General features: G+C 40.1%; 1 protein-coding gene across 2 annotated transcripts in view; it reads left to right on the top strand.

Annotated features, from left to right (window-relative positions):
* Nucleotides 1-27,907, top strand: part of EXOC2 (exocyst complex component 2) — a 2,261,550-nt gene that overhangs the window by 1,530,395 nt on the left and 703,248 nt on the right. For both annotated transcript variants that reach the window (XM_044065154.1, XM_044065156.1), the window contains exon 21: nucleotides 11,973-12,039. In XM_044065154.1, coding sequence (XP_043921089.1) covers nucleotides 11,973-12,039 — 67 coding nt within the window. The remainder of the gene's footprint in view (nucleotides 1-11,972; nucleotides 12,040-27,907) is intronic.

Genomic DNA, 27,907 nt, shown 5'->3' with positions numbered 1-27,907 from the left:
GTTATCCACAAGGAAAGTCCTGCAAGCTGTAGGGTTCATGGCCTCCTGCATTCTACTAATTTCATCTGCCAGACTGCATATGAGGAAACTTCAATGGTACTTAAAAAAGCTTTTGGTGTCATCATTCTCAGGACCTGGAAACTATTATACCTATGATTCCTTGTCTAAGGAAAGATTTTCTTTGGTGGGCAGTAGCATGCAACCACAACAAGGGATTTCCCTTTTCATAACCCCACACCACCCAGACCCTAACCACAAATACAGCAGACTATACCTGGGGTGTACACCTGGACGGCAGGTGCATTCAGGGCCACTGGAGCCCAAATCAAATTCATCTGCACATCGACCAAAAATATATGCTAGCTGTTCGGCATGCTCTGACAGCTTTCATACCGCTACTTAATCTGGGGCCTCTACTAATCAAAACAGACAACACCACACTGATGTGGTAAATTAACAAGCAGGGAGGAATCCACTCTTATCCACTATGCAGGCTAGCCATAACCCTTTGACACACAGCTTCAGCCATGCAGATTCACCTGCTAGCACAATTCCTGCCGGACAACCAAAACTCTCTGGCAGACAACTTAAGCAGAAATCTCCTAGACCCACACGAGTGGCAATTAACCCACAGCACCTTCAGCCTCGTATCCCAGAAATGGGGTACCCCAAAGACAGACCTATTTGCCTCCCACAACAACCACCAACTCAGCAAATTCTGCACCAGGGAACCTCACAGCAAGGTCTTGAAAGTGGATGACCTATCCTTCCAATGGGTAAACTTCTCTATCTATGCATTTCCCCCTCTACCTCTTTTTACAAGGGTGTTACTCAGAATAAGGGAGGAAATACCAAGGGCAGTCCTGATTACCCCAGACTGGCCATGCCAACACTGGTACCCACTATTGCGCAGCCTTTCACCGTTGCCTCCATGGCACCTCCCTCAGATTCTAACTCTCCTGATGCAGCAAAAGGGAGAGTTCTTGCATCTACAATTGCAGACCCTGAACCTGGCAGCCTGGCTTATTCCTTGACCTCTCCTCCAGTGGCCAGCCTAAGTAAGTAAGTCCTGGACATTATATGTGAAGCCAGATGACCCAGCACTAGAAAATCCTATGCTGACAAGTGCAAAAGGTATTGCTCCTGGATCCAGGATAAAGGAGCTGAACCAGCACAGCCCTCCTTACCTCTCATCCTGGATTACCTAGCAGACCTGCTTCACAGGGGCCTGTCCTTCTCTTCTATTAAAAATCCATGCCTCTGCCATCTCTGCTTATAACAGCACAGAGCCACCTCTGTTTTCACACCCCCTCATCAAGCAGTTCCTTAGAGGGGCTAACAACTTAAGGCCACCCAGAAGAGCCCCTACCCCTGCTTGGGACCTTAACTTTGTGTTGGAAAAGTTCACACTACCCCCCTTTGAGCCTGCAGCTTCAGCAGAGTTAAAATTCCTCTCTTGGAAAACAGCCTTGCTTCTGGCCATCACTTCAGCTAGAAGAGTGTATGAGCTGCAAGCACTCATGGCTGTGGAACCCTTCCTCATTTTCCATGCTGACAGGGTCTCCCTCGGGTCTAAGCCAACTTTCATGCCTAAAGTAGTGTCCAGTGGGGCTCTCAACAAATCTATTCATTTGCCCACCTTTTTCCCTACACCTCAAAATAAGGGGGAAGGGATCCTGCGCACTTTAGATGTGCACAGACAGCTCAGATTCTACCTGGATAGAACTAAGTCCTTTAGGAAATCTGACCAGTTGCTAGTCAGCTTTGCAGCACGGACAGAGGGTAAGGCCATATCAAAACAAACCACTTTCAAATGGATAGCACACTGTATCCATTTCTGTTACAAACACCATGGGAAACCACCCCCACAGGAGTCAGAAAACATTCCACTAGGGCAACTGCCACATCTGCAGCTTTTCTCAGATGGGTCCCTACCAGGGACATCCTGGATGCTGCAACATGGAGTTCTGTTCACACCTTCACCAAGCATTACCACCTGCCTATCTTTTCCAAATCCAGGGCAGGCTTTGCAACCGCAGTCCTGCAGAGCATTCTAGCCAGCCCCAACTCTTCTTGACTGCCTCCACACATTTATTCAGCTTTGGGAATCAACCCAAGTGTGATGACTGCAACAGAGAAACATGAAGAACATAGTACAGTTGCATACGCTTACCATAAATGTAGATGTTCGAGTGTATTCACTGTTGCAGTTCTGGTTTCCCACCCTCCATCCCCCTTGTCTCTCTTTCTCTCTCTCTCGTCCTCACTCCTTAGAGTGATTTTTGGTATTTACTTTCTACTGGTGGTGTTATTCCACCATAACCTAGTTCCCTATTTCGGGGCTCCTGACATTTGGGGCAAGAAAAACTGATGTAATGGTGTCGGCTGCCTGTTTTTATACCACTGATGACCTGAAGTCAGTCCTGGAGCGACAGCAACTGATGCAGAAATTGTAAGCCTCTGGTATTCAGGCCGACTGAGGGCTACAGCTGACAGGATAACCCAAGTGTGATGACTGCAACAGTGAATAAACTCTAACATCTACATTTATGGTAAGTGTACACAACTGTACTTTTTCCATTACTGGCCCCTGGTCACCTATACACCTTTCCCCCAAACCCCCTGATATCTCAGTTTCTAAAAAAAGCCAAAAGGTTGAAGAACACTAATCCTCATTGCCCCTTTCTGGCCTCAACAAGTTTGGTTTGCCTTCATTTAGCATCACCTACTTCGGAAACCTTGGATTCTGGACCCATCTCCAAAACTATTATCTCATCCTGAAGGAATGGTTCATCCGAATCTCCAGCATATCAAGCTCACTGCATGGCTTCTCCAATTCCCATGATTTCCAGGCAATCTTCCCTTTCCTCTCCTGTTCACCAAGTGGCCCTTCACAAACCTTCTGCTAGGAAAGTTTACCAGAGTAAATGGGAAAAATTTGCTAGGTGAGCTCTTGATAATGCTTTGGACCCTTATACAGTCCCCATGCATAAAGTACTGGAATTTTTAGCAGATCTTTATCAGACTGGCTCATCAGCCTCTACCATTAGGGTCCATCTAGCCACGATATCCAATTTTAATACTGGTTTCCATTGTTATATCCATATCAACCAAATTGCTGGCTTGCAGAACATGCCCCATCTTGTAACCCCTAGATCTGAATCTGTTTGTAAGGTCTTTTCTTTGTTCCTGAAAGGAAGATTCATCAGGACAGATGCGCTTCATTCTGATGAATTGGGATTTAGGAATATTCTTAGCAATGTGTTGGGGTTGAAAGCTGGTGGCATGGAGGATGGTATTGTATTCAGGATACTTTCTGAATACCTCAGTACTTAATGTATTATCTGGTAGTCTATTAATCAGTACATCCAGAAAGGTAATGGTGTTGATATCATAGTGTGCTGTAAACTGAAGGCCCCATTTGTTGTCATTTAGATTCCTTAGAAAATCAAATAATTGATGGGTCTCTCCTTTCCATACCATCCAACAATTGTCCAGATAACGTCTCCAAATATCAATGTGTTCAAGATAAATGTTGTTATGGCTATTGTAAATAATGTGCTTTTCAACAAACGCCATAAACAAATCAGCATAAATGGGGGCAAACGATGCTCCCATTGCTGTACCCTTTGTCTGCCAATAGCAAACATCTTGATAGAAGAAGACGTTATTGGTCAGGACATGTTCTGCAAGACCAACCAAAAACTGGTTGAAATCAGGCTGATATAAGCCGGCCAACTCCAGCCAATAAGTCAGGGCCTCCAAACTCCCTTGATGAGGAATGTTGGTATCAAGTGTACACAATAACCAATCTGGTTCCATCTGAGTGTCTGAAATGATTTGCAAAAAGTTAGTAGTATCCTGTAACCATGATCGTACAAAAGATAACAAAGGCTTGAGATGTTTGGTAAGATATAATGATAATGGTTCAGTGATGTAACCCTTACCTGAAACAATAGGTCTACCTGGTGGCTTTACCGGGTCCTTGTGTATCTTGGGTAAGAAATAAATATATTGATTGGCTGGGTCCTGGATCATTAGCTGATACATCACGTCAGTGGCAATAATGCCCTCGTTCCTTGCACTTAAGAAATCATCAATCTGTTTTTTGAACCTAAATGTGGGATTTATTACCATCTCAGAATAGTATCTATTATCAGAAAGTTGTCTTTTGGCCTCATTATCATAATCAGACCAGTTTAAGACAACTACAGCCCCACCTTTATCAGCAGAAATGATGACTATGTTGCTATTGTTCTGTAATTCCTTGATTGCTTGCTTCTCCACCAATGTGATGTTGTTTGATTTGTACCGTATCTCGGAACTGGAAAAGTGTAGATCTTTGAGTATGCTATTCTGGAATTGATGAACAATAGGATGCATAGGAGGAACGAAACGTGATTTATGATAAGTGAATTTATCTTGACTGTAATTGTTATCCATATCACCAAAATGCAGTTTTAGATTCAACATTCTACAAAAGGACTTAACGTCCTGTGCCAACACATCTTCAGATACCATGAAACCCGGTATAAATGTAAGACCTTTATTAAGAACAGACAAATGTAAAGCTGACAACACAAAGTCTGATAAGTTTAAAACATTCACATTTGGTATTACATTTATTTTTGCATTGCTAGTTGCAGTAGGCTCTGTATGCTGTTTATTTTTCTTGTGTTTTCTCCCCCCACGTTGATGTCTGGGCCTAAAGGGATAGATGCTGGTGTTCTTTTCGGAGACGGTGAACCTGATGCAGCCTGCAGATCACTGTTAGTACAGGAGGAAAGGTCATCGGTAGATGAACCAAAATCTGGAGTGCGATTTCTAAGAATAGACCTAGGTCTTTTACGTTTGGGAGTACGTGTTGGATGTGATGTGAATCTCACGTTTGTTTGTATTGCTAAAAGGGTTGGTACTTTGATAATCTAGTTGATCTCTGTTAAATTTCCTGATTTTTCTCTTCTTCAATTGTTCCTCCAGATTATTTAGATCTGATGCCACTTTGGTCAACTGGTTATTAAAGAATGTTTCCCCTTCAAATGGTTGTACATAATTGACTAGTTTCATGACTGCATTGATTTCACGATCGATAACTCGATCGTGAAACTTGGCTAGTGCTTCTACAAAAGACATAGTAGCATTTTGCTGAATAGCTGCCCATTGATTATTAAGCTTCTCATCAGCTTCCCCCACATGCGGTTGTGTTCTCACTCTGAGTCCCCTTGGTGTTATATTTTTGGCAATATAAGCCTTGAACAGTTTTGAATGCCAAACATTGGATCTCAAAGATCTAAGATGTTTGTGTAACTGGTCAAAAGCTATTCCACATGTTGACTCTGGGCCCAAAGCCTCACCTGCATTGACATTGGGTGTACAAGAACCTAATCCAAAGGCCCCAAGGTCTTCCCTATCAGTTGATAGACCAGAGACCAAACTAAGAAGATCCATTTCAATGTCGGTGATAATAAAATTTAATAGCAAATAAAAATTTGGGGGATTAGATAAAGCAATACTATGTAGTAATTGGTTCAGAAAGACAGACAATAATAGCCAAAATCCAAAAATTGGAAATGCTATGTCAAAAAATGAACCATCATGGAACAATTCACAGAATAAAGAGACAATAATAGCCTTCGTTAAACAGCTTGTAGTATATTGTACAGAAGGCTACGTCTCCTTCAGGTAATAAAAAAAGGGAATAGCTGTATAATATGATAAAGTTTGCCAAAACCCTAAATGGAAAGACCTAAATAATGTCCAAAATCTGGGTTACAACATCTAATTTAAGAAGAACCCAAGTGAAATAAACCATGGGGTAAAAATTATAATCAATGGTAGAATTGGCAACAATAAAAAATTCAAGTATCCAAATAGATATCAATGCAGTCAAGAAACCAGTGTAATGTGTTTGTTCGAAAATATCCAACAAGCAAGAAAAAATGCGCAATATAGTTCCTGATAACTGTGGGTATAAGGAACAAATATTTATACTATGTTGGCAACTGTTCCAGAAAGAAAAATGTCCAATGTTCATATAAATGACAAATGGATGAAGTTAAACTGAACCAGGTAGTTCAACTCGTGGTATGTAGATTATAAAAAAATTTTGTTAGTAAGGCACAACTGCATCTATTGAGCCACTGAGACTATAAAACACAATACCTGGATGAATGAATACCCAGCTGGGTGTGAATTTGTTGTGCCTGACTAATGTTTTGTCTGGTTATGTGTGTCTAATTCAAGCAACCAATGTATCAATGGGCAAACTTCACGTCCCCTTAGACTCAGAATATCTGAACATGTAAGTAACATCAAAAATAAAAAGGCCAACAATGCTCTATATAAACATCAACTGTTGCATAAAACTGCAAAATTTTCCTTTATGGTAATTGATGTTATAAAAGGTAACAAACTCAATAAAACAGGTTGGCACTCAATTCTTAATTCCAAAGAAAAAAAGTGGATTGTTAAACTAGGTGGATTATTCCCACCTGGTCTAAATGAACTATTTTAGGTGTAACCAATGAACTTTCAGCTGCATGTACTTAAACAGCAACATCTGAATATTCAATTTTACACTGAGGAAGGCTGTGTTTTTGTGCCAGCCGAAACCGGTCTGGTTGTTTGTTGTTTTTACATATGTTTTTTACAGTTGTATAATACATTTTCTTTCAGGCAACAGTTTGCTGGCTCACTTGATGTTTTTCTGAATTTTTGCCTTGAGCCGTGCAATTGCTCACGTGCAGGAGGTTCGTTTTTTGATGTTACTCGGGTTCTTTTTAAATTAGATGCTGTAAGCCAGATTTTGGACATTATTTAGGTCTTTCCATTTAGGGTTTTGGCAAACTTTATCATATCATACAGCTATTCCCTTTTTTTATTACCTGAAGGAGATGTAGCCTTCTGTACAATATACTACAAGCTGTTTAACGAAGACTATTATTGTCTCTTTATTCTGTGAATTGTTTCATGATGGTTCATTTTTTGACGTAGCATTTGCAATTTTTGGATTTTGGCTATTATTGTCTGTCTTTCTGAACCAATTATTACATTGTATTGCTTTATCTAATCCCAAAAATTTTTATTTGGTATTAAATTTTATTATCACTGACATTGAAATGGATCTTCTTAGTTTGGTCTCTGGTCTGTCAGCTGATAGGGAAGACCTTGGGGCCTTTGGATTAGGTTCTTGTACATCCAATGTCAATACAGGTAAGGCCTTGGGCCCAGAGTCAACATGTGGAATAGCTTTTGACCAGTTACACAAACATCTTAGATCTTTGAGATCCAATGTTTGGCATTCAAAACTGTTCAAGGCTTATATTGCCAAAAATATAACACCAAGGGGACTCAGAGTGAGGATACAACCACATGTGGGGGAAGCTGATGAGGAGCTTAATAATCAATGGGCAGCTATTCAGCAACATGCTACTATGTCTTTTGCAGAAGCACTAGCCAAGTTTCACGATCGAGTTATCGATCGTGAAATCAATGCAGTCATGAAACTAGTCAATGATGTACAACCATTTGAAGGGGAAACATTCTTTAATAACCAGTTGACCAAAGTGGCATCAGATCTAAATAATCTGGAGGAACAATTGAAGAGAAAAATCAGGAAATTTAACAGAGATCAACTAGATTATCAAAGTACCAACCCTTTTAGCAATACAAACATGAGATTCACATCACATCCAACACGTACTCTCAAACGTAAAAGACCTAGGTCTATTCTTAGAAATCGCACTCCAGATTTTGGTTCATCTACCGATGACCTTTCCTCCTGTACTGACAGTGATCTGCAGGCTGCATCAGGTTCACCGTCTCCGAAAAGAACACCAGCATCTATCCCTTTAGGCCCAGATATCAACGTGGGGGGAGAAAACACAAGAAAAATAAACAGCATACAGAGCCTACTGCAACTAGCAATGCAAAAATAAATGTAATACCAAATGTGAATGTTTTAAACTTATCAGACTTTGTGTTGTCAGCTTTACATTTGTCTGTTCTTAATAAAGGTCTTACATTTTACCGGGTTTCATGGTATCTGAAGATGTGTTGGCACAGGACGTTATGTCCTTTTGTAGAATGTTGAATCTAAAATTGCATTTTGGTGATATGGATAACAATTACAGTCAAGATAAATTCACTTATCATAAATCACATTTCGTTCCTCCTATGCATCCTATTGTTCATCAATTCCAGAATAGCATACTCAAAGATCTACACTTTTCCAGTTCCGAGATACGGTACAAATCGAACAACATCACATTGGCGGAGAAACAAACAATCAAGGAATTACAGAACAATAGCAACATAGTCATCATTTCTGCTGATAAAGGTGGGGCTGTAGTTGTCTTAAACTGGTCTGATTATGATAATGAGGCCAAAAGACAACTTTCTGATAATAGATACTATTCTGAAATGGTAATAAATCCCACATTTAGGTTCAAAAAACAGATTGATGATTTCTTAAGTGCAAGGAACGAGGGCATTATTGCCACTGACGTGATGTATCAGCTAATGATCCAGGACCCAGCCAATCAATATATTTATTTCTTACCCAAGATACCCAAGGACCTGGTAAAGCCACCAGGTAGATCCATTGTTTCAGGTAAGGGTTACATCACTGAACCATTATCATTATATCTTACCAAACATCTCAAGCCTTTGTTATCTTTTGTACGATCATGGTTACAGGATACTACTAACTTTTTACGAATCATTTCAGGTACTTAGTTGGAACCAGATTGGTTATTGTGTACACTTGATGCAAGTGCCCTTTATACCAACATTCCTCATCAAGGGGGTTTGGAGGCCCTGACTTATTGGCTGGAGTTGGCCGGTTTATATCAGCCTGATTTCAACCAGTTTTTGGTTGGTCTTGCAGAACATGTCGTGCCCAATAACGTCTTCTTCTATCAAGATGTTTGCTATTGGCAGACAAAGGGTACAGCAATGGGAGCATTGTTTGCCCCCATTTATGCTGATTTGTTTATGGCGTTTGTTGAAAAGCATATTATTTACAATAGCCATAACAACATTTATCTTGAACACATTGATATTTGGAGACGTTATCTGGACGATTGTTGGATGGTATGGAAAGGAGAGACCCATCAATTATTTGATTTTCTAAGGTATCTAAATGACAACAAATGGGGCCTTCAGTTTACAGTACACTATGATATCAACACCATTACCTTTCTGGATGTACTGATTAATGGACTACCAGATAATACATTAAGTACTGAGGTATTCAGAAAGTATCCTGAATACAATACCATCCTCCATGCCACCAGCTTTCACCCCCCACACATTGCTAAGAATATTCCTAAATCCCAATTCATCAGAATGAAGTGCATCTGTTCTGATGAATCTTCCTTTCAGGAACAAAGAAAAGACCTTACAAACAGATTCAGATCTAGGGGTTACAAGATGGGGCATGTTCTGCAAGCCAGCAATTTGGTTGATACATTCCAGAGGGATGATTTAGTATGTTGCAAACAACACAATACCATGGCAACACAACCGATTAGGTTTACAACTACTTATGCTAGAAATTCAGACACTCTCATCCATAGTATACACAGACACTGGAACATTCTACAATGTGACCAAGAATTGGCAAATATCATACCAGACAGATGTCTTTTTTCATTCCGAAAAGGCAAGAATTTAGGTGGCTGTTTCAACCATTATAAACATTCTCATGACAATAGGCAGTCTCAGGCATTACAGACTACTCTTACAGGGGAACCCTTGACTGGTTGTTTTCCTTGTGGTCATTGCACTAATTGTGATAAAATAAGTAAATCGAAACAATTTACCAGTCGTAACTCTGCTATAGTTTATGGTGTTAATTTTTTTGCTAACTGCAGTACTGACTGGTTGATTTATCTGGCTACGTGTACTTGTGGATCCTTCTACATTGGGCAAACTTCACGTCCCCTTAGACTCAGAATATCTGAACATGTAAGTAACATCAAAAATAAAAAGGTCAACAATGCTCTATATAAACATCAACTGTTGCATAAAACTGCAAAATTTTCCTTTATGGTAATTGATGTTATAAAAGGTAGCAAACTCAATAAAACAGGTTGGCACTCAATTCTTAATTCCAAAGAAAAAAAGTGGATTGTTAAACTAGGTGGATTATTCCCACCTCGTCTAAATGAACAATTTTAGGTGTAACCAATGAACTTTCAGCTGCATGTACTTAAACAGCAACATCTGAATATTCAATGTTACACTGAGGAAGGCTGTGTTTTTGTGCCAGCCGAAACCGGTCTGGTTGTTTGTTGTTTTTACATATGTTTTTTACAGTTATATAATAAATTTTCTTTCAGGCAACAGTTTGCTGGCTCACTTGATGTTTTTCTGAATTTTTGCCTTGAGCCGTGCAATTGCTCACGTGCAGGAGGTTCGTTTTTGATGTTAGACTTTAAACAAGCCATACAAAATGTACTCAAATATATACTGATGTATGGGTGAACATGGTGTCTTGAATAAAGAGTTGATATATAATTGGGATATTAGATTCAAGACATGGTAAAGCATTACTGAGAATATTTATGTTAAAAGCTGAAAAAAAGCAATTTCAAAGAAATGGAAATCAAACGTTAAATCAGTATTAAATGGTTTATGAAGCATTATGAAAGAGCTACAAGAAAATTTTGCCATTTTGAATGTGTTGCAATTTAAAAGTGCTCATTTTCACTTTAATGTTATTGGTAAATTTCTGCAAAAGCTTACTTAGAAAGGATAGAAAAAAATATATATCACCTGACACTCACAGACAGACCCATGTTGAATAAAGCTGTGAAGGATTACTCTCTTAGTTTATACTTACCATTTGCCTCATATTTTATTTTTGCACTTGTCACACATGTTTAACCACTGCTGCTGCAGTTAAGCTTATAATTCAACATTTAGCATTAACCATGTTAATATATTTTTGGTGCCACCCCCTTGCCTACCACATATCCTGTCTCAGTGCCTCCCCTCAACCTCTACACCAAGATGGAGAGAAGAGATAGAGACAGCCTTGTATTCTACCATCTTAACAGTAGGAGAAACCATTTCCCTCTTCGCCCTTGCTTCATCCCACCCACTGTACAAGGCATATATTGATGTCTTTGTGGTTCACATGCATCTGCTACCATGTGCACCTTTTCTTCTGAAGATGTTCATACTGTGTTTTCCCCTGCACTTTTTGTCTGTCTGAGTTAAACTTTCAGCTTTTACTGAGATAAGTTGCCAGGCAGGATAGGCAAACCAACATTAAAGCTGCTCATTCCAGTCTCCACCAGCTAATCCATTGTGTGGGTGTGGGCCTATTACTTAAGCCTTGATTACCTGAGTCACATTCAAGGCACAGTCCCTGTATGCCATGGATACAGGTTTAAGTTACCTTTTTCAAACTAAAAATCTGTCTTACTGTGATGTTTTTTTTTCTGCTTAGTGTTTGACTTACTTGTTTTCATATGAATTACTTTTGCTGTATTTTTTTTCTTGTAATTCTGTCAGGTCATACATACATGTGTTTGTTATTCTGGCCTCTGCATCATTGCAGTTGCTTGTCTTCACTGGTGGCTTTTGAATTTTCTGTTGAATGTAACATGGTTATACACCCTTACTGTTTTTATTGTTTATAGCTGTATAACATCAACACTGCCATATTATCTGCTCATTATATTTGACTGGTGTCCGTATACTTAATATGATGCTTTACAGTTCTTCTCTGCAAACACTTATTAATTGCCAAGTAATCAAAATAAATGAGTAGAAAAATAAAATAATATGACACTGATTGAGTGCCTACAAATAGTTTGGAGTCTTTGGCCTTTTAGCTGCACAATGCAAGTGAAATTCATATAGAAACATACATCACACGTTAATAGTATTGTTTTTGCTTCCATTTGATTACGTATGAAGTACTTAGAGCTTACTAAGATTATGTCTGTTTCTCTTTTTAGTATTTCAGGTGATATTTCATCACCAGATTTATTTGGGAGCATTCATGAAGACATTAGTCCAACTGCAGTAAGTAGAAAGATAGTACTTTATTGATTCATTTCTTGTACTTATTAAAGACTTATTACAGATATGTGCAAGTCAAATGGACCAGAATCTTCCAGCTACAGTCTAATGGGAGCATCCTTTCTTTTTTGGTGATGACATCTGTGGTAGTATATCACTGAAAATCCCTGTAACTTGCCTCCATTTCTTTCCATTCTGGAAATGCATGTTTTATCAATGAATGTTAGCAGTCATCTTCGCCATTGTCTCTTAGGACGATTTGTTATTCTTTTCAGTGAGGTAATAGTAGATCACATCTGTCATTTTATGTCAACCAACTGGACATCGTGTATGTTTGAAACATTTTTTGCAAGACTTCCAAATTCTTCTCTTTAGGCCTGAAACATTACTCTTCATGTTGTGAGACATTACTCTTCATGTTGTGAGAAAACTGTATCAGGATTAATGAAAGCATGTACTGCTGTCAGTGATATGCATTAAGGAATTAAAAAAAATAATTAAGTTGACTCTGTCGCAGAATAAAATAAAGGAACAGGTAGGGAGAGCAGAAAAAAAGAGGCTAAAATATGGAGAATTAATGATGGGGATAGAGAAAGCAACAGAAATAGTGATCAGAAACACAAATTACATAAAAAGAAAAGAAAGATCTGATGGTGTAGACTCTGCAAAGAGCAGCTGTTATGATTTTGTGTGTGTGTGTGTGTGTGTGTGTGTGTGTGTGTGTGTGTGTGTGTGTGTGTGTGTGTGTCTGAGAGAGAGAGAGAGAGGGAGATTCTGAAGTTCTTGTTATTCGTAACTCATGGGAACATGCCTCTTTCTATTGTATACCATGACAATGTGCATTTGAAGGCCCTGTACTCCCCACTTATTTTCTAATAATTGTAAGGCAATGTTTAGATCTTGTTAGTAACATATATCTTATGAAAGTTTCCCCTCATTTTAAATGTATAAACCAGTTCAGCAATTTGGACCAACACAGGCACTAACTTTACTTTCTGTGAGAAACACTCATTGTAAATAAGTACTCAGAAATGGCAACTCTTACATCTAGCCACTTGAATAAAACGTAGTCTGCACATCTCACCTCTTAGAAAATGACAGGATTAGAGGATTGCAACTTTGGGGGTTCATAGGGTGATATCTTGAACAACTTGTCTGGAAGGCAGTCATTGCTGACAGCTTCCTCCAGTGAAGTGCAGACCTTAGATTGCATCTGTCAATCATTGTGTTGTGTAGTTTTCCTTCACTGGATAGGGAGCAAGCATGTAAGAGTCATCTACTGAAGACACTAAAGGGGGAGAACCACCCCTCTGGCAACCAAGCTACCTGATAACTCCTAGAGTTCCATCACTGACCCATGTACTTTTGACCATCTGTTGTAGCAGCAATCATGACAAGAGTGATTAACTGTTGTCAGCCACTGAGCTCCCATCAGATGTTCAGTGGTTGAACTTCAAAATGGAGAATTTGTTCTTCTTACCTTCCATTTTTTCCATCAAGTCAAAGCAAAGCTTTATGGCTAGTTTTGGCAATTTCTTCTACTCCTCCCATGTCCACTAAACCTTTTGGTATCCCAAGAAATTGAAAGATTATGTATTATATAACATGAGGATCTCTTCATGTGCAAAGATGTGCACTTAAGGGAAGCTCATTTGTCACGAGCATAATGCAGTGTGCATAACTCTGTGTTGCCACCCACCAGATATGCGCTGCTCATGTTTACAGTCAGATGTTTTCAGGCTATATGCAGTGTTTGTGGGTTTTTTTTCTTTTGTATGCAGTGTTTGTTTTTTAGTAACACAATTTTTCTTCAGTGTTACATGGAAGGGAAGATTCTGAGGATACAGAGGTTCTTTTTCCACAGACAGACAGGCAAATAAATGTAATTTTTCCCCATTATGATCCTTCTGCAAGTGACCCTTTCCTACCTTTATGTGCTGACATGTAGTAGCAATTTCCTTACTCACTAATACAAAAATACTCAGGGGAAAAATAAATAGTATTCCTATATTATTTCCCCATGAAACCTGTCCTTAAGGTTGAAAAGTTTAAAGCCTGTAACATCCAAATCCTGTTTTTGCTCCTGGGACTGTTGGAGCCCTCTTTAAACCCGTGTCATACAATAGTTGACTTACTAAGAGTCCCAGGGTAGATTCTTCTGTACTATGTATCCCAGGGTAGATTATTTTGTAATTTGTACATTCCAGCACATTTCTAATGACTACACCATCTGCCTGCCTTAACAGGCTGCTGCTGTTAAGGAGTCCTGAGTTTTGGAGATGATGGTTAAAAATGTGTTCTCGGCCACTGAAACATCTGTCTTGACTAACTCATCTTTAGATCTCTCTTTTGAACCAGGGTCTGGAAAAGCTGGCAGAGCTCTCTGATGTGGGGATCAGATAGTCTGTGGTGAAGAACCTTAGGGTGGCATCTTTTGTGAGTTTCCATATAGCCTCCAGAGGTTGTGACTGTGCTGATTCTGATGGATGGACAAAAGCATCTGGACTGGGTTAGATAGCATGACCATTGTCATGGAAACAGTAATAATAAAACAACACTCTGACATTATAAGAGAAAAGTGGACAACAGTTTATTTCATAGACAATGTATTATATGACCTGTAGTAATTTTTAATCTCTTTCTTTAACCACCCCTTAAAGTAAACATAAATAAACATGAGCTTCAAAATTCCTTTTTCTGTTTTATTGTTTGTTATATTTATTTATTTATTTTGCAAAAAGGGAATTATTATTTCAAAACTGATTACTGAATTTTCATGCAGACTATTAGTTTGAAAGAACAGATATGATGTCAATTTTCATTCGTTCCTCAACAGGTGGATTTGGATCCAACTTAGCCACTTTTTACAGCTCATGGATACTAAAAAATCTTGAGCTTCTCCCTTACCCATAATGCTGTAGTCCCCTATCGTATCTTAGATCTCGTTTGCCACCTTCGCGTATGGACATAGTCGCTGTTAGCTCTCGAGCTTTGGTGTTAGTTTGTGAATAAAAGTAGAGTATATATATCTAGTCTTTCTTGTTGTATTCTATAATGTGTTCTTCTCTTACCCTTTCTACACTTTTTATTCTAATTTAATATTACCATTGTTGGTATTTTTCTTTGTTGTTCTGTACTCTTGCAGTAGTTCTTTCATTTACCACCGTTGGTAACTTTTCCTCTTTCTTCCTTTCTTTCCAAAAAAAAAGAGAGATTTTTCTTTCCTTTTTCTTGTTAGTGGGAGATTTATTTTCTGCAGAATGGCTGAAAAATCATCAGGATTTAAAAAATGTAAGGCCTGTGGGCATAAAATTCCCCTCTCAGCTGCACATGATTTGTGTGTGTACTGTATAGGCCTAGCCCATTTGAATGCATCTTGTGAGATATGTATAGTCTTTAATCCTCAGGCCATAGTATATTGTAAAGGATTACTTCCTACAACTCTTTCTGAATCAATCTCTGTGGCTCATTCCCCCAAGAAAACTGAGAAAAAAGACACTAAGAAGCATCCTTCAGATGCTGCCGAATATTCTGCTCTGAGCTCGGCTCAGACTGCAGAACCACCTGCTAAAGTATCTAAGTGATCAGATCTGATTTCATCAGAAGGCAAAATGCTCAAATCCAATGGCTCCTTATGCCAGATCTATGTTGTCAGATCCAACACACTCAGATCCGAAGACACTTCCTTGGACTAGATATGTTTCATCTCTTGATCTAGTACACTCCCACCTTCTATCGCCTTTCTTCAAGAAATGTCACTATTCTAGGGCCTCTTCAGTTGCTTCCTCTTCTTGTTCATCCAGAAGTCTGACCGAAGCAGATGTAGATAGAATGAAGAGGAAATTCCTGTCAGCACAAATACATATGGGAGTTCTCCCAGCTCCTGCCCCATAGGGTCCGGAGACCTTTACTAGTACTGCTGCACCTATTTTAGCTCCTTCTCCAATCCAACCCATGGTTTCAGAGCAGTTGGATCTGAGAATCCTGGAGCCATCTGTTTCGGATCCGAAGATTGTTGTATCTTCCACTCCGGTATCATCTCTGAGTGAACCGGCTCCCAAGTGTGTCAGAGACGGATGACTCTCAGAGCCGTAGCATCCTTGACAGGTGTTGGAGTTGACTTTGAAGTTGTTGGAGCCCTCTCTGCCCCTCGGAGCCTCAGCATTGGACAGCTGGACTACAACCTTTGCCGTGGGGGGTTGTCTTAAGGTCGGAAGGAGCTAGCGGTCCAGAAGCATGTCTTCTGGTGTTGTCAACCTCTTTCACTCTGGGACACTCTGCCTTTGAGGTCGTGGATAGTTTTCTGTGCTCCTAGAGGAAAAACGATCCCCCCAGATCCTTCTTCCGAGTCTCATATGTCTTTGTGCCTTGAGTGTCAACATTTTACTCCACATGGACAGCCAACCCAAAGTCTCCAGGCCACCCAGAAGGGCATACTCATATGTCTGCTACTTCTCTGGAACATCCCACCGATTCCCCCCCCCCCAGATCCTTTTTCAGAGTCTCATCTGTCTTTGTGCCTTGAGTCTCAACATTTTACTCCACAGGGACAGCCAACCCAAAGTCTCCAGACTACCCAACAGAGCATACTCATATGTCTGATACTTCTACGGAACATCCCACCAAAGAAGTTCCTAAAAAGAGAGAGTACAAGAAGAGTCACTTAGACTCTCCTCAAGAGTCGGTCATGGAAGATACCAATTTTGATGAGGGGGAATGGTCCCCAAAATCACCACCTGTTGATGTCTCCTTTGGAGGCATTCTGAATATACTCAAGCAAAGGGGTGGCTGGTCTACCAATAGCCCTTACCAAGAGGAATCTGTATTCCTGGAAGCCTTTAGGGGATGGCCCATTTACCTCCTTGGTTACTCCACCCACCAATGAGCTCATTGATTTGATCTTGCGGTGGGAGTGGAAGGAACGTGACTCTGTTTAGCCAGTCCCTAGGAGACCAGACAGGATCCTGGCACCACCTAAACCTAAGGAATTTTGCAATAAAGCAGTCCCAGTGCAGCCACAAAAAAAAACTCACAGAACAGATTTCCCCTGTTCAGCCACTTAACAAGGGAGTCTAGGACATTGGACAGATTTGGGAAGTGTTATTTGCTTCAGTGACTTTTGCACTTAGGTCACTGAATTATTTGACACACTTCACAAGACTTCAGAGGGATTTGATTAAAGAACTGTCCAAGTCCCTCTCCAGGATCATTTATTATGAGGCAGAGATGTCTATTATCTCACAGTTGGCTACCCTATAGTCCATTTCAAATTTGTCCATGAGGCTCATTTCACATGTTGCTGAAGGTACCTCAAGGGCGGCGGGTTCAGGCATTTTCATTAGGAGACATGCTTGGGGTGCACCTGTGTGATTTCACGGAGCCCTTCAAGTCCTCCTTCATCATTGCTCCCTTTGACTGAAGTTCATTGTTTGGCCCCAAGTTTAAAGACACGCTATCCAGGCAAGATCCTGTCTGTAGTGGGCGTACAACTTTTGACTCCTCAAAGAACCTTCTCTAGGAATCAGAGAGGTGGCTGAAAAATGTGGTTCAAAAAGTCCTAGGGTCTTTTCCATGATAATTTCCCCAGGGGTAGAGGCGGGAACTCAGAGGAGGCCCGCAGAATCAACAATCTAAGGACACTTTCTCTGACAGGTCCTACCAGCACTCCTGAAAGGAGGTGTGATTGTCCACCTCTGGAGGCAGTCGTGGGTCTTCTTTCCCTGCACCAGAGAGCCTGGCTAGAGATTACAAAAGATACATGGGTGCAGAGGGTTATTTCCAGAGGCTATGTAATTCACCCCCCCCCCAACGATAAACAAAATTCCTGATGTTCCACCCAGTAAGAGGAAAGAAGCAGCACAAAAAATAAAAAAGCTGCTAGAAAAAAGTCATTCAATAGATCCCCCAGACCAGAAAGGATCTGAAACCTACTTAAGATTCTTTTGTTGTGCCAAAGAAAACAGGAACTGGAGGCCAGTTTTGGATCTCAGCATCCTGAGCAAATCAGTTCAGTACGTAAAATTCTGAATGGTCACAGTTCAGTCCATTTTGCCTTTTCTGCACTAGAACGACTGGATGTGCTCAGTAGGGCTTCAGGATGAGTACTATCATATAAAAATGAAAATGAACAGATAATCCAGAAGCTACCTATGTTTCCAGTTGGGAGCCCTTCATTACCAGTTCATAGTGCTGCCCTTTGGCCTCATCACAGTCCCCAGGGTGTTCATCGAATGCATAGCAGTACTGGCAGCTCACTTGAGACTACAAGGATTCCAGATGTTTCCATACTTGGACGACTGGTTTATAACTGCTCTCACCAGGCATCTACTGCTAAAATCACTTTATGTACTCCAACTGTGTTCTCACCTGGAAATTGCCATCAATCACAACAAATCTCTTCTAGAACTTTCTCAAGTATTAGAGTTCATAGGGGTCTTGTTCAATACGGTTTCATTGACAGCCTCCCTCCCCTTAACAAGAGTACACACTATTCGGTTTCAAGTCAAAAAGATAATCCAAAATTCTTCGCTATCCACCCAAGTGATTTCTGCTGCGATAGTTCTAGTTCCATTAGCAAGAAGCCATATGAGAATTCTTCAATGGGCCCTGGCAACTCAGGATTCAGTACTGCACCAGTCTTTGTGCACCCAGATCAGAATAAATCAAGCATGCAAAAATGACCTCTTGTAGTGGATTCAGTCAGATCAGAATTTACAAGGCCATCCCTTCATTCTTCTTCAAACCAAGGCCATAGTGACCATGGACACTTCCCAAGTTGGGTGGGGTGGGGCACTTATTGGGAAAGACAGTCCAAGGCACCTGGCCCCTGAAGAGGCTAACATGCATGTTATTGTCTTGGAAATGAGAGCTTTTCCTCCTAGCATTGCATGCTTTTCAAAACTCTGTTCCTTTTGGGAAGATTGTGATTCAAACAGGCAATAAGTCAGTAGTCTGGTACGTTAGCAAACAAGGAGGAACCAGATCTTGCCCTTTGTGTTGAGAAGCTCTGAAAGTGTGTCATTGGGTGATCTCATCCGAGAGATTTCTGACAGCAACACATATCCCGGGGAAATCCAACGGGATAGCAGACAAGTTGAGCAGGTCCATTTTATTGCCTCACGAGTGGTATCTCAACATGAAAGTTGCAGAAAAGATATTCCACCAATGGGGTCAACCTTGCTGCAGTCTCTTTGTGTCTCCCCTCAACAAGTGCAGCAGGTTCTTTGCCCTGGTCCCCCCACTGGGAGAATCACTGAGACGCACTTCTCCACAGTTGGCCCACCAGTCTCCTCTATGCTTACCCTCCAACTCCTCTAATCCCCAAGTTTCTCCAGAAAGCATCTCGATTGAAGGACACAGTCATCCTCATTGTCCCTTATTGACCGCGACAGATTTTCTTCCCCTTTATTTGACCTCATCTACTTCACCCACCATGGATTCTGGATCCAGTTCCAGACCTCCTGCCTCATCTGGCAGACATGATTCACCCAGACATTTTAGGCCTAAACTTGACTGCATTGTTTCTCCACTGCCATTGATAGCTAGACAGCCTAGGCTGTCCTCCCCTGTCAGTCACATTCTTTTGTCTTCCCATAAAGCTTCCACTAGGAAGATTTACAGAAGTAAATGGAAAAGATTTGTTTTCTGGCACAATAGAGAGACACTGACCCTTTTTCAGCACCAGTACATAAGGTTCTTGAGTTTTTGGCTATAAATTTTAAGGACGTTGCTAGCTCCTCGACTATTAAAGTACAACTAGCTGCCATTTCTAATTTTCACATAGCAGTAAACAAAGGCCTTTATAAGGGGAACATTTTTCTCAGACACCATTTTGAAGAACCAACTCCACAATAGAATTTGAATTTAGTTCTACAAGCTTTAACTCCATCTCAATTTGAACCATCAGTGAAGTGTGAACTAAAATTTTTAACCTGGAAAACTCTCTTTTTAGTAGCCATAACCTCTGCTAGAAGAGTCTCAGAACTTCAAGCACTATCTTCTAAGCCCCCTTATATTTATTTGATTTTTCATAACGATGGGGTATTGTTACGAACCAACCCATCCTTCCTTCCTAAGGCGGTGTCAGAATTCAACATCAATCAGTCAATCTTCCACTTTTCTTTTCAAATTTCACGAACAAAAAAGAATATATGTTACATTTGTTGGATGTTCAGACAGTTGCACTTCTATTTGCATAGAATGGAAAATTTAAGAAAATCAGATCAATTATTTGTCTCCTTTGTGAAATCAAAACAAATTGCATTTCCTTTGTCTACAACAGGTTGGGTTTGTCTTTGTCAAAAGCTTTAAGAGCTTATTTAACCAGGTCCATGGCAACGTCATCACTATATTTATCCAGATTTTCCATGGACAATATTTGAGCTGCTGCAAATTGGGCTAATCCTCATACCTTTGTTATTCATTACAAATTGGATCTGGTCTAGCTGCGGTGGTGGTGCTGCTGTAGTGTTGTCTCACAGTAAGACGTCCTATTCGATTCTCAGCTAAAGCGTCTTCTATGTGGAGACATGCGTGAATGGGCGTACCTTCGTTGAAGGTTGTGCGTCAAGCCTGGCAAGCCGGTACATAAAAATCTACTGCCAATCATTAGCGGACCGGAGTTCTGCTGTGTCGACCCCTAACCGGGAAAAGCCGAAAGATACAACAACAACATTGGATCTGGTCTGTAGGTGAAGAGCAGCCTTCGGCTCAACAGTGCTCAGGAATATCCTTCCTTAGAGTCCTCCTGGGATTCAGGTACCCGGGGACTCTGTCCCACTTATTGAGGAATGAATGAAAATTGACAACACCAGATAAAAACTCAACATAACATTCCATCTGTGTTATCCATTTTCATTCTTCCTCAACTCCCCTCCCTCCAACCCCCTACTATTTTGTTTGTGACTTCTGTTCCTACCTTTGATCTCCAGATATTGGTTTCTCATATTATGATTGTTCCTAAGTTTCTAATAAGTAAAAAGGTCAGCAAACAAGGTCTGGGGTGTAGTAAGGGACTAGAGTGTTATGTGTAAGGGAGGAGCTTGAGAATTTTCAGTTGTCACAAGCTGTAAAAAGTGGCTGAGTCAGATCCGAGGGTTAGATCTGTACCCACTTGTTGAGGAAGAATGAAAATGAACAACACAGATGGAACGTTATGGTGAGTACATAACTTTTTAGCTAACAGTCTGAACCTTTGGCATTTTACTACAAATTGTAACAGTGTGGGTCTACATTATCTCTCACAAAGATGTCACTTAGTTTTAATTGGATGCTTACAGTTTTTTAAGAAATTATTAACATTACATAATTTCATAGTAACAATTTTCTTGCATCAGATGTTTCTAAGGTTTGATTGGTTTGCACCTTGTCTAAGATGATAACAGTGTAAATATTTCTAATGAATGTCAACAATATTAATAACAGTTGCCTCAGCTGCCTCATAATGAATAGTGAATCATTTTTAAAATGTGTGATATCGTATGTAAGTACTTGTTTAGTATAAAACAAAATGTAATGATACATTTGGACTTTCAGCTTTTAAATATTGAATCTGAGCCTAAAAGAGGTTTAGAAAATCCAGTACGTCTAAATGGAAAAGATTTTCTGTTTGGTGTCTTAAGCATCATCAGGTTCCCTTCGCAGTGTGAACTGTGCCATGCTGGCTTGACATATTCTTCTGTTAAAGCTCACTTGTAAGCAAATCTCTGCTTGTCTGCCTTTGAACCCACCCTTGGCCTCTCATTTTGAAGATAAACAATTCCTTAAAGGTGTCCTACATATCAGGTCATGCGAATATCTATTCCTCCCACTTGGGACCTTACTTTTGTCCTTGAAAAATTGACTCAGGCTCCTTTTGAACCTGATTATTATTCTTTACATCATTGTACCTGAAAGACTATTGTGTTGGTTGCCCTTACTTCAGGAAAGACATTCTTTTGAACTTCAGGCTGTAATGACATCTTCATTCTTTTTTGATTTTTCATACGAACAGGGTGTCTGCGTACTAATTTTTCTTTTATGCCCAAAGTAGTCAGTGAGTTGTCTCTTAATCAGTCTGTTCTGTTCAGCTTCCTTCCCTTTTTCCTTCTTCACAATTTGCTCAATGAGAAGGTTCTACACATCTTGAATCAACTTAGGCAGCTCAGGTATTATTTTGGATAATATACTTGGATATTTTGAATAAAACAAAACATATCCACAAATTTGAGCAACTTTTCATTCCAGGACACTGGGTTTGGAAGTTTCTAAGCAAACCATCTCCTCCTGGACTTCTGTGGCCATTTTCTTTTGCTGTTCTTTTCAGGGTAAACAGCTTTCTGTTTCAGTTTGATCTCATTCTGCAAGGGCAGTAGCCTCTTCTGGGTCTTTCTTCAAGGATTCATATACTAGATCCATCACTGAAGCTGAAGCTGATATAAGTTGGATGTCATTTCCAGACCTAGGTCAGGATTTTCCAGGGATATCGTTCTTGGGTTTGTGGAGGGATTCTCTGTGTCTGCCTCCTCTCATCCTTTATAGTAGCATTGGTACTCTCTCATAGGTGATGCAATACTGCAACAGTGATCTGAAAGGACATAGTAAATTGTGTAAGATCTTGACATAACACTAGATGTCCTTGTTTTCACTGTTGCAGTATTCAGACCCTCCCTCCTTCCCCCTTTATTTATTTGTCTTCCATTGGGAACCCTTGCTGGTTGAAGGGTGTTTGCCACCTTGCCTTTATTTGCTCTCCTGTTTCTCTCTCTCTCTCATGGATGTGCAGTTCTCCTTTCTCCTGGAGTTGCTCTAGTTCTCCTGAAGCACGTCACTTCTGAGTATTCAGTGTACGTACATCACCTTTATGCCCTACGCCTGGATGGTGAACATATGGCTGACGTACAATGCTGGGAGGATGTAAAGGGTTTGATATACTAGCTGGACATTAGGCTGTCCTTACCAGGAATTCCCTTAGATCGTGAATACTGCAACAGTGAAAAGAGGGACATCTCCTGTAATGGTAAGATTTTACGCAACCATACTTTCTTACCTAAAGTGGCCTCTGAGTCAAACCTGAACCAGTCAGTTCATCTGCCTCTTTTCTTCCAGATTTCAGTAGTGAAAGTATATGCTTCATTGTCTGGATATTCATTACCTGTTGAGACTTGATTTGGATAGGGCCAAATCAATCAGAAAATCCTACCAAATCTTTGTATCCTTTTCTGGCACTAGCTGGGATAATCATGTCTCTAAGATAACTTTGGCCAGATAGCTTTTGGATTGTATTTCCTTAGTTTATTCTATGAATGTTATTCCTTTACTTAGTAAACTTAAAGCCCATTCAACAGAGTGATTGCTATATTGCTACTTCTACTGCCTTTTTTTTTTGCCCAGGCCTCCTTACTTGATATTTGTGCAATGGCTACTTGGTCTAATATTCATACCTTTGTGGCCCATTACAAGTTTAGTATTCAGTCCAGATCTAGGCTTTCTAGCTCCACCATTTTGCAGAATGTTCTTTCATGCCACCTTTTTCGACTGGCTGGGGACTCTGAGCCAAAGGTTGAGACAACATTGGGTTCAAGTTATGTATGTATCATAATGCTAGGTCTGTATTGTCTTCTTAGATCCATTTCAGCCATCCTTCCCTTCATTCCCCCTTCAAACTGTTGTCTTTATTGAGTGTCTCCTGGTGGACTTTGCAGACTGGCTTGAGGTCTAACACTGGTACTCCTTCTACGGCCCTTCTTGAATATTGGGGTATTTTCCAGGTGTTTCTAGAGTATAGTACAAACGTGATCTGAGAAAACTAAGAGAGGCAGTGCATTGTAGAAGAGGTGGCAGAGCTTCTGAGCTGCCAGGTTCTGATCCAGTAACCTACAGGTTGAAGTGGAAGGAAGAAGACCACACAGATCTTGTGCTATGGTAAGTAGGCAACTTTCGATTGTGCATAAGTTGTTCAGGTTTCAAATCCTAAAGAAAATCTGACCAGGTGCATGTAGCCTTTGCAAATGGAAAGGAAGGGAGGGTTGTAAATAAACAGAACATAGCCAGATAGATTGCAAATTGCATTTCATTATGTTATTCCCATTACAGAAAGCCAGCATCTCATAAGATCAAGGCTTACTCCACTAGGGCCACAGCTACTACCACTGCCTTCCATAGAGGAATTCCCAGTCATAACATCTTGGGGGTGCAACCATTTGGACTCTTTCCACATGGTCTCTAAACCTTATAATCTAGGTTCTGCATACAGGGCCAGGGCAAAGTTTGCCTCAGACATCCTGCATTGGCCGATTTCTCCCAGACCAGCCTCCCAACTCTCTTCAGCTCTGGTAATCTTCTTAAGAATTGCTGCAGCAGTGAACCACAAAGAACATGGTAGAATTGTGCTAGTTATTTACCATAAATGTAGATGCTCAAATAGCTTCACTGATGCAGTATCAATTCACACCCTGCTGCCTCCTTCTGTCCTCTTCCCACGCTTGAAGTAAGTAACCACCAATTAGGTCCCCTTCCCATTTCCCCCTCCTGCAGTCTGGGAACATATCTGTCAGGTTGTGCTCCTGGCTGCCATTGAGAGAGGGTATCTTTGGTTAGGGGCAAGAAAGATCTGAAGGTTGCTTCTACTGACAACTATTTACAACTCTGATATTCTGATGTAAGGTGGAGGCTTCCTCTGGGCTATTTGGGAAGGTGAAATTCTCTGGTATTCAAGATGGCCATATACTTCTGCTTAGCAGAATCTCAAAAGATATTAGTTCAACATTGAAGCTACTTGAATGTCTACATTTATGGTAAGTACCTAACAGTAGTTGCCCCTCATACTGTAGGGAAAGGCTAAAGTTTGGCCTGGGTGCCTGGTAAGTAGTGATTTTGTGTATTTTTTTTTTATTGTTCTTTTCTTGGTGCCCTACTGCCTGCAGACTATCAGTTCCACATGATCTACAGGGAGCAGTCAGCTTGTAGCCCATTTGTTCTTAGTGAGGCAAGAGCCTATCACAGAGCCATCATCCTGCTTACCATTAGGGCATTTTCTGTGAATGTGGCTTAAGATTAGTCCCCTAGGGGTGATGTGGGCTCCATGTCACCTCAGTGTGCTGCCCTTGTCCCTGATTATCTACAAGCTAACAGTTATAGTATTTTATTAGTTCAGCTGTTCTGTTTCAAAAATGTCCATAAGCAATCTCAAGTAAGATGGTACTTGGAGCGGACAGTAACTCTCTCAATCTGCATGTCAGCAGCAAAGATTCTGTCTAAAGAGCTTTTGTCTGTCTTATCCATACAGTCAGGCAAAGACTGTCATTAATTTTGCTGTTGTATGGGGAATTATTTTAAGAAATTTGAAAAACCATGATCCTAGTAAAGCGTCGATTCTTTACTTTTCTGGCAGCAAGTTAGCGTTGTTCATGGTTTTGCAGTGGTGTTCCTATTTTGGAGCAAGAGTAATGAATCTGCATATTTTATTGCTCATAGTTTGGATTGGGTCTATATTATATCCTCGAACGCTTAAAAAAGCGAACGCTGATTGATCAAACTTATTTTCGCGAAACTGCAAAATATCGAAGCAGCAGAAACTCAGATTTTTTTCCTAGGAAAATAATTTGGTTGTCCGTTTCTGTTGCTTCGGTATTTTCAGTGTTATGGTGGAAAGCTACCGGTCGGATTCAGGTAAGTGTGCGATTGTGTGGATGTGACTGTTAGGGTGATTTAGGTGAGTTAGGGTTAGGTGTGTGTGCGATAGTGACGGACCTTAGGGTTAGGGTTTGGGTTAAGGTAAGTGGGTAGTTAGTGGTGTGTGCATAGTTTAGTGTGGGGTTAGGTATCAGATTTTAGGTGTATGTGTGTGGATTTCTGTTTGGTGTGCTTGTGTTGTGTGTATGTGTTTTGGATCAGCGATTTTTTTCCCTGGGAAAAAAATCACTGATCTGACAGTTCGAGATTGTAAGCTTTCGCTTAAATTAGGTCGATCAATCAGCGTTCGCTTTTTTAAGCATTCGATGATATAATATAGACCCGTCGGATTGTATTGGAGTAATGCTTGGATGCTGAGACTAATAATGGTAGGCCTTATTCCAATGGGGCTAACAGCATACTTTTTTTTCTCTTCATCTTCTGGTTGCCTTTGTAACCAAAGGGTGAGGTTTTTGTGTCCCAGAAATGTAAATATGTTGACCTTTTTCTTGTGTTTAGATGGACGGTGGAGTTGAGGGAGGGCTATGACCAGATGCCTAAGGATTTGAAAAAGTTAGTCTTTTCTGTGGGTATGCAGTTGTAGTCCTTAATTTGTAGTGGAGTTTGGGTTTTGCTAAGTTTTTTTGAATGAGAAATAATAAAACTCTACTATATTCAGGAAAATAAGCAGCCGGCTCCTCTTCAAACACTAAAAACACATTTAATACTTAAAATCCAGCATTACAAAACAATAGAGTTAGCGCTTTCGTCTTGCTCTCATAAGCAAGACTTCTTCAGACAAATTTAAAAATGAATTAAATCAACTTTTATATACATGAATGTCACATGATTTATTTTATATTTAAAAGGATATCCTACCTTATTGAAATCAACAAAGTCTAACAATTCTAAAATGAATCTAAAACTGTAATGAACTGACAAAAGGGAAGAAAGTGGTAAAAAACACTATATGTATATAGAAAGTGGTAAAAAACACTATATGTATGTAGAAAGTGGTAAAAAACAATGCCTAAAATAATGCAGTTATGTACTCTCTCTAAAAACAAACACCAGAGCCTTTTTTTTTGAAACAATGAAGTCACTAAATAAATTGAATAGAATATTATTTTCTCGTATGAATATTAAAAAGGCTAAAATACTGCCATACTGTGAAACACTCACTGGGTAAATAAAACTTTAATCTCTGAATACTTTTTAATTTTACTAGACAGGCTAGGGAAGTTTTATCATTCAAACCCGAGGGGTTATAAGAGTTTAGTCTAATTTGCCACATAAGCTCACTGAGCTCCAACAATAGGTTCATAGGACCCCCTCTTGGGTTGTGCTGTACCTGGTTTATAACCTTAAATGAAAAACCATGATCAGAAAATTCATGTATATGCTCGGCTAGTGCATTTTCCAACTTTGCTTTCCTAATGCTGTATACATGCTCATATATCCTGTCCTTTAAATTACTGTCCATCTTGCCTATATAAAAACATGGGCAGGACCTACAGTTAGCCAGGTACACTACCCCCTTGGTTAGGCAATTAAGTCTGCCCTTTATGTTAAATTTCTTCCCTCTGATACTAAAGCTGCCTCCTACTTCTGTATATTTACAATAGGGACAACTTTCACACTTGTACATGCCAGTCCTCACTAGATTGCTTAAATTATATTCCCATAAATTCTTGAGATTGGGTCCCCTTCTGTAAGTTATCCTGGGGAATGGTTCTATAATGGACATGAAGTCAGTATCTGATCACAACAAATCCCAATTTTTCCACAGTATATTTCTTATAATAGGGGCATCCAAACTAAAAGTTGTAATAAAAGACAATTTTGGTGTATTGTCCCTAATCACATTCTCCTCCATCTGTGGGCCACTGGTATGTAAACCTGAAGTTAAAATGGGTTTGTATTCACCAATAGCTGTCTTATGCTGGACCTCAAAGGTTAATTCATCAAGTAAATGCTCTGGATACCCTCTCTTCAAAAACGTGTCATACAATACTTGGCATTCCTGCTTAAACTCGATTTCTTCCAAAACCATTCTAGCTGCTCTCACCATTTGCCCCTTTACCACTGATCTTTTTTGTCGCAAGGGGTGACAACTGGTGAAATGCAGGAATGAGTTTGAATATGTCGGTTTCCTATGGATCCGTGCCTTAAAAAATGATTCATGTTCATTTCTGTATAATTCAACATCCAAATAATTAAT

Source organism: Protopterus annectens, chromosome 3.part0 (assembly GCF_019279795.1).
Source record: "Protopterus annectens isolate FY-2018-M chromosome 3.part0, PAN1.0, whole genome shotgun sequence".
Classification (NCBI taxonomy): domain Eukaryota; kingdom Metazoa; phylum Chordata; order Ceratodontiformes; family Protopteridae; genus Protopterus; species Protopterus annectens.
This window is presented reverse-complemented; position numbering and strand designations above follow the sequence as displayed.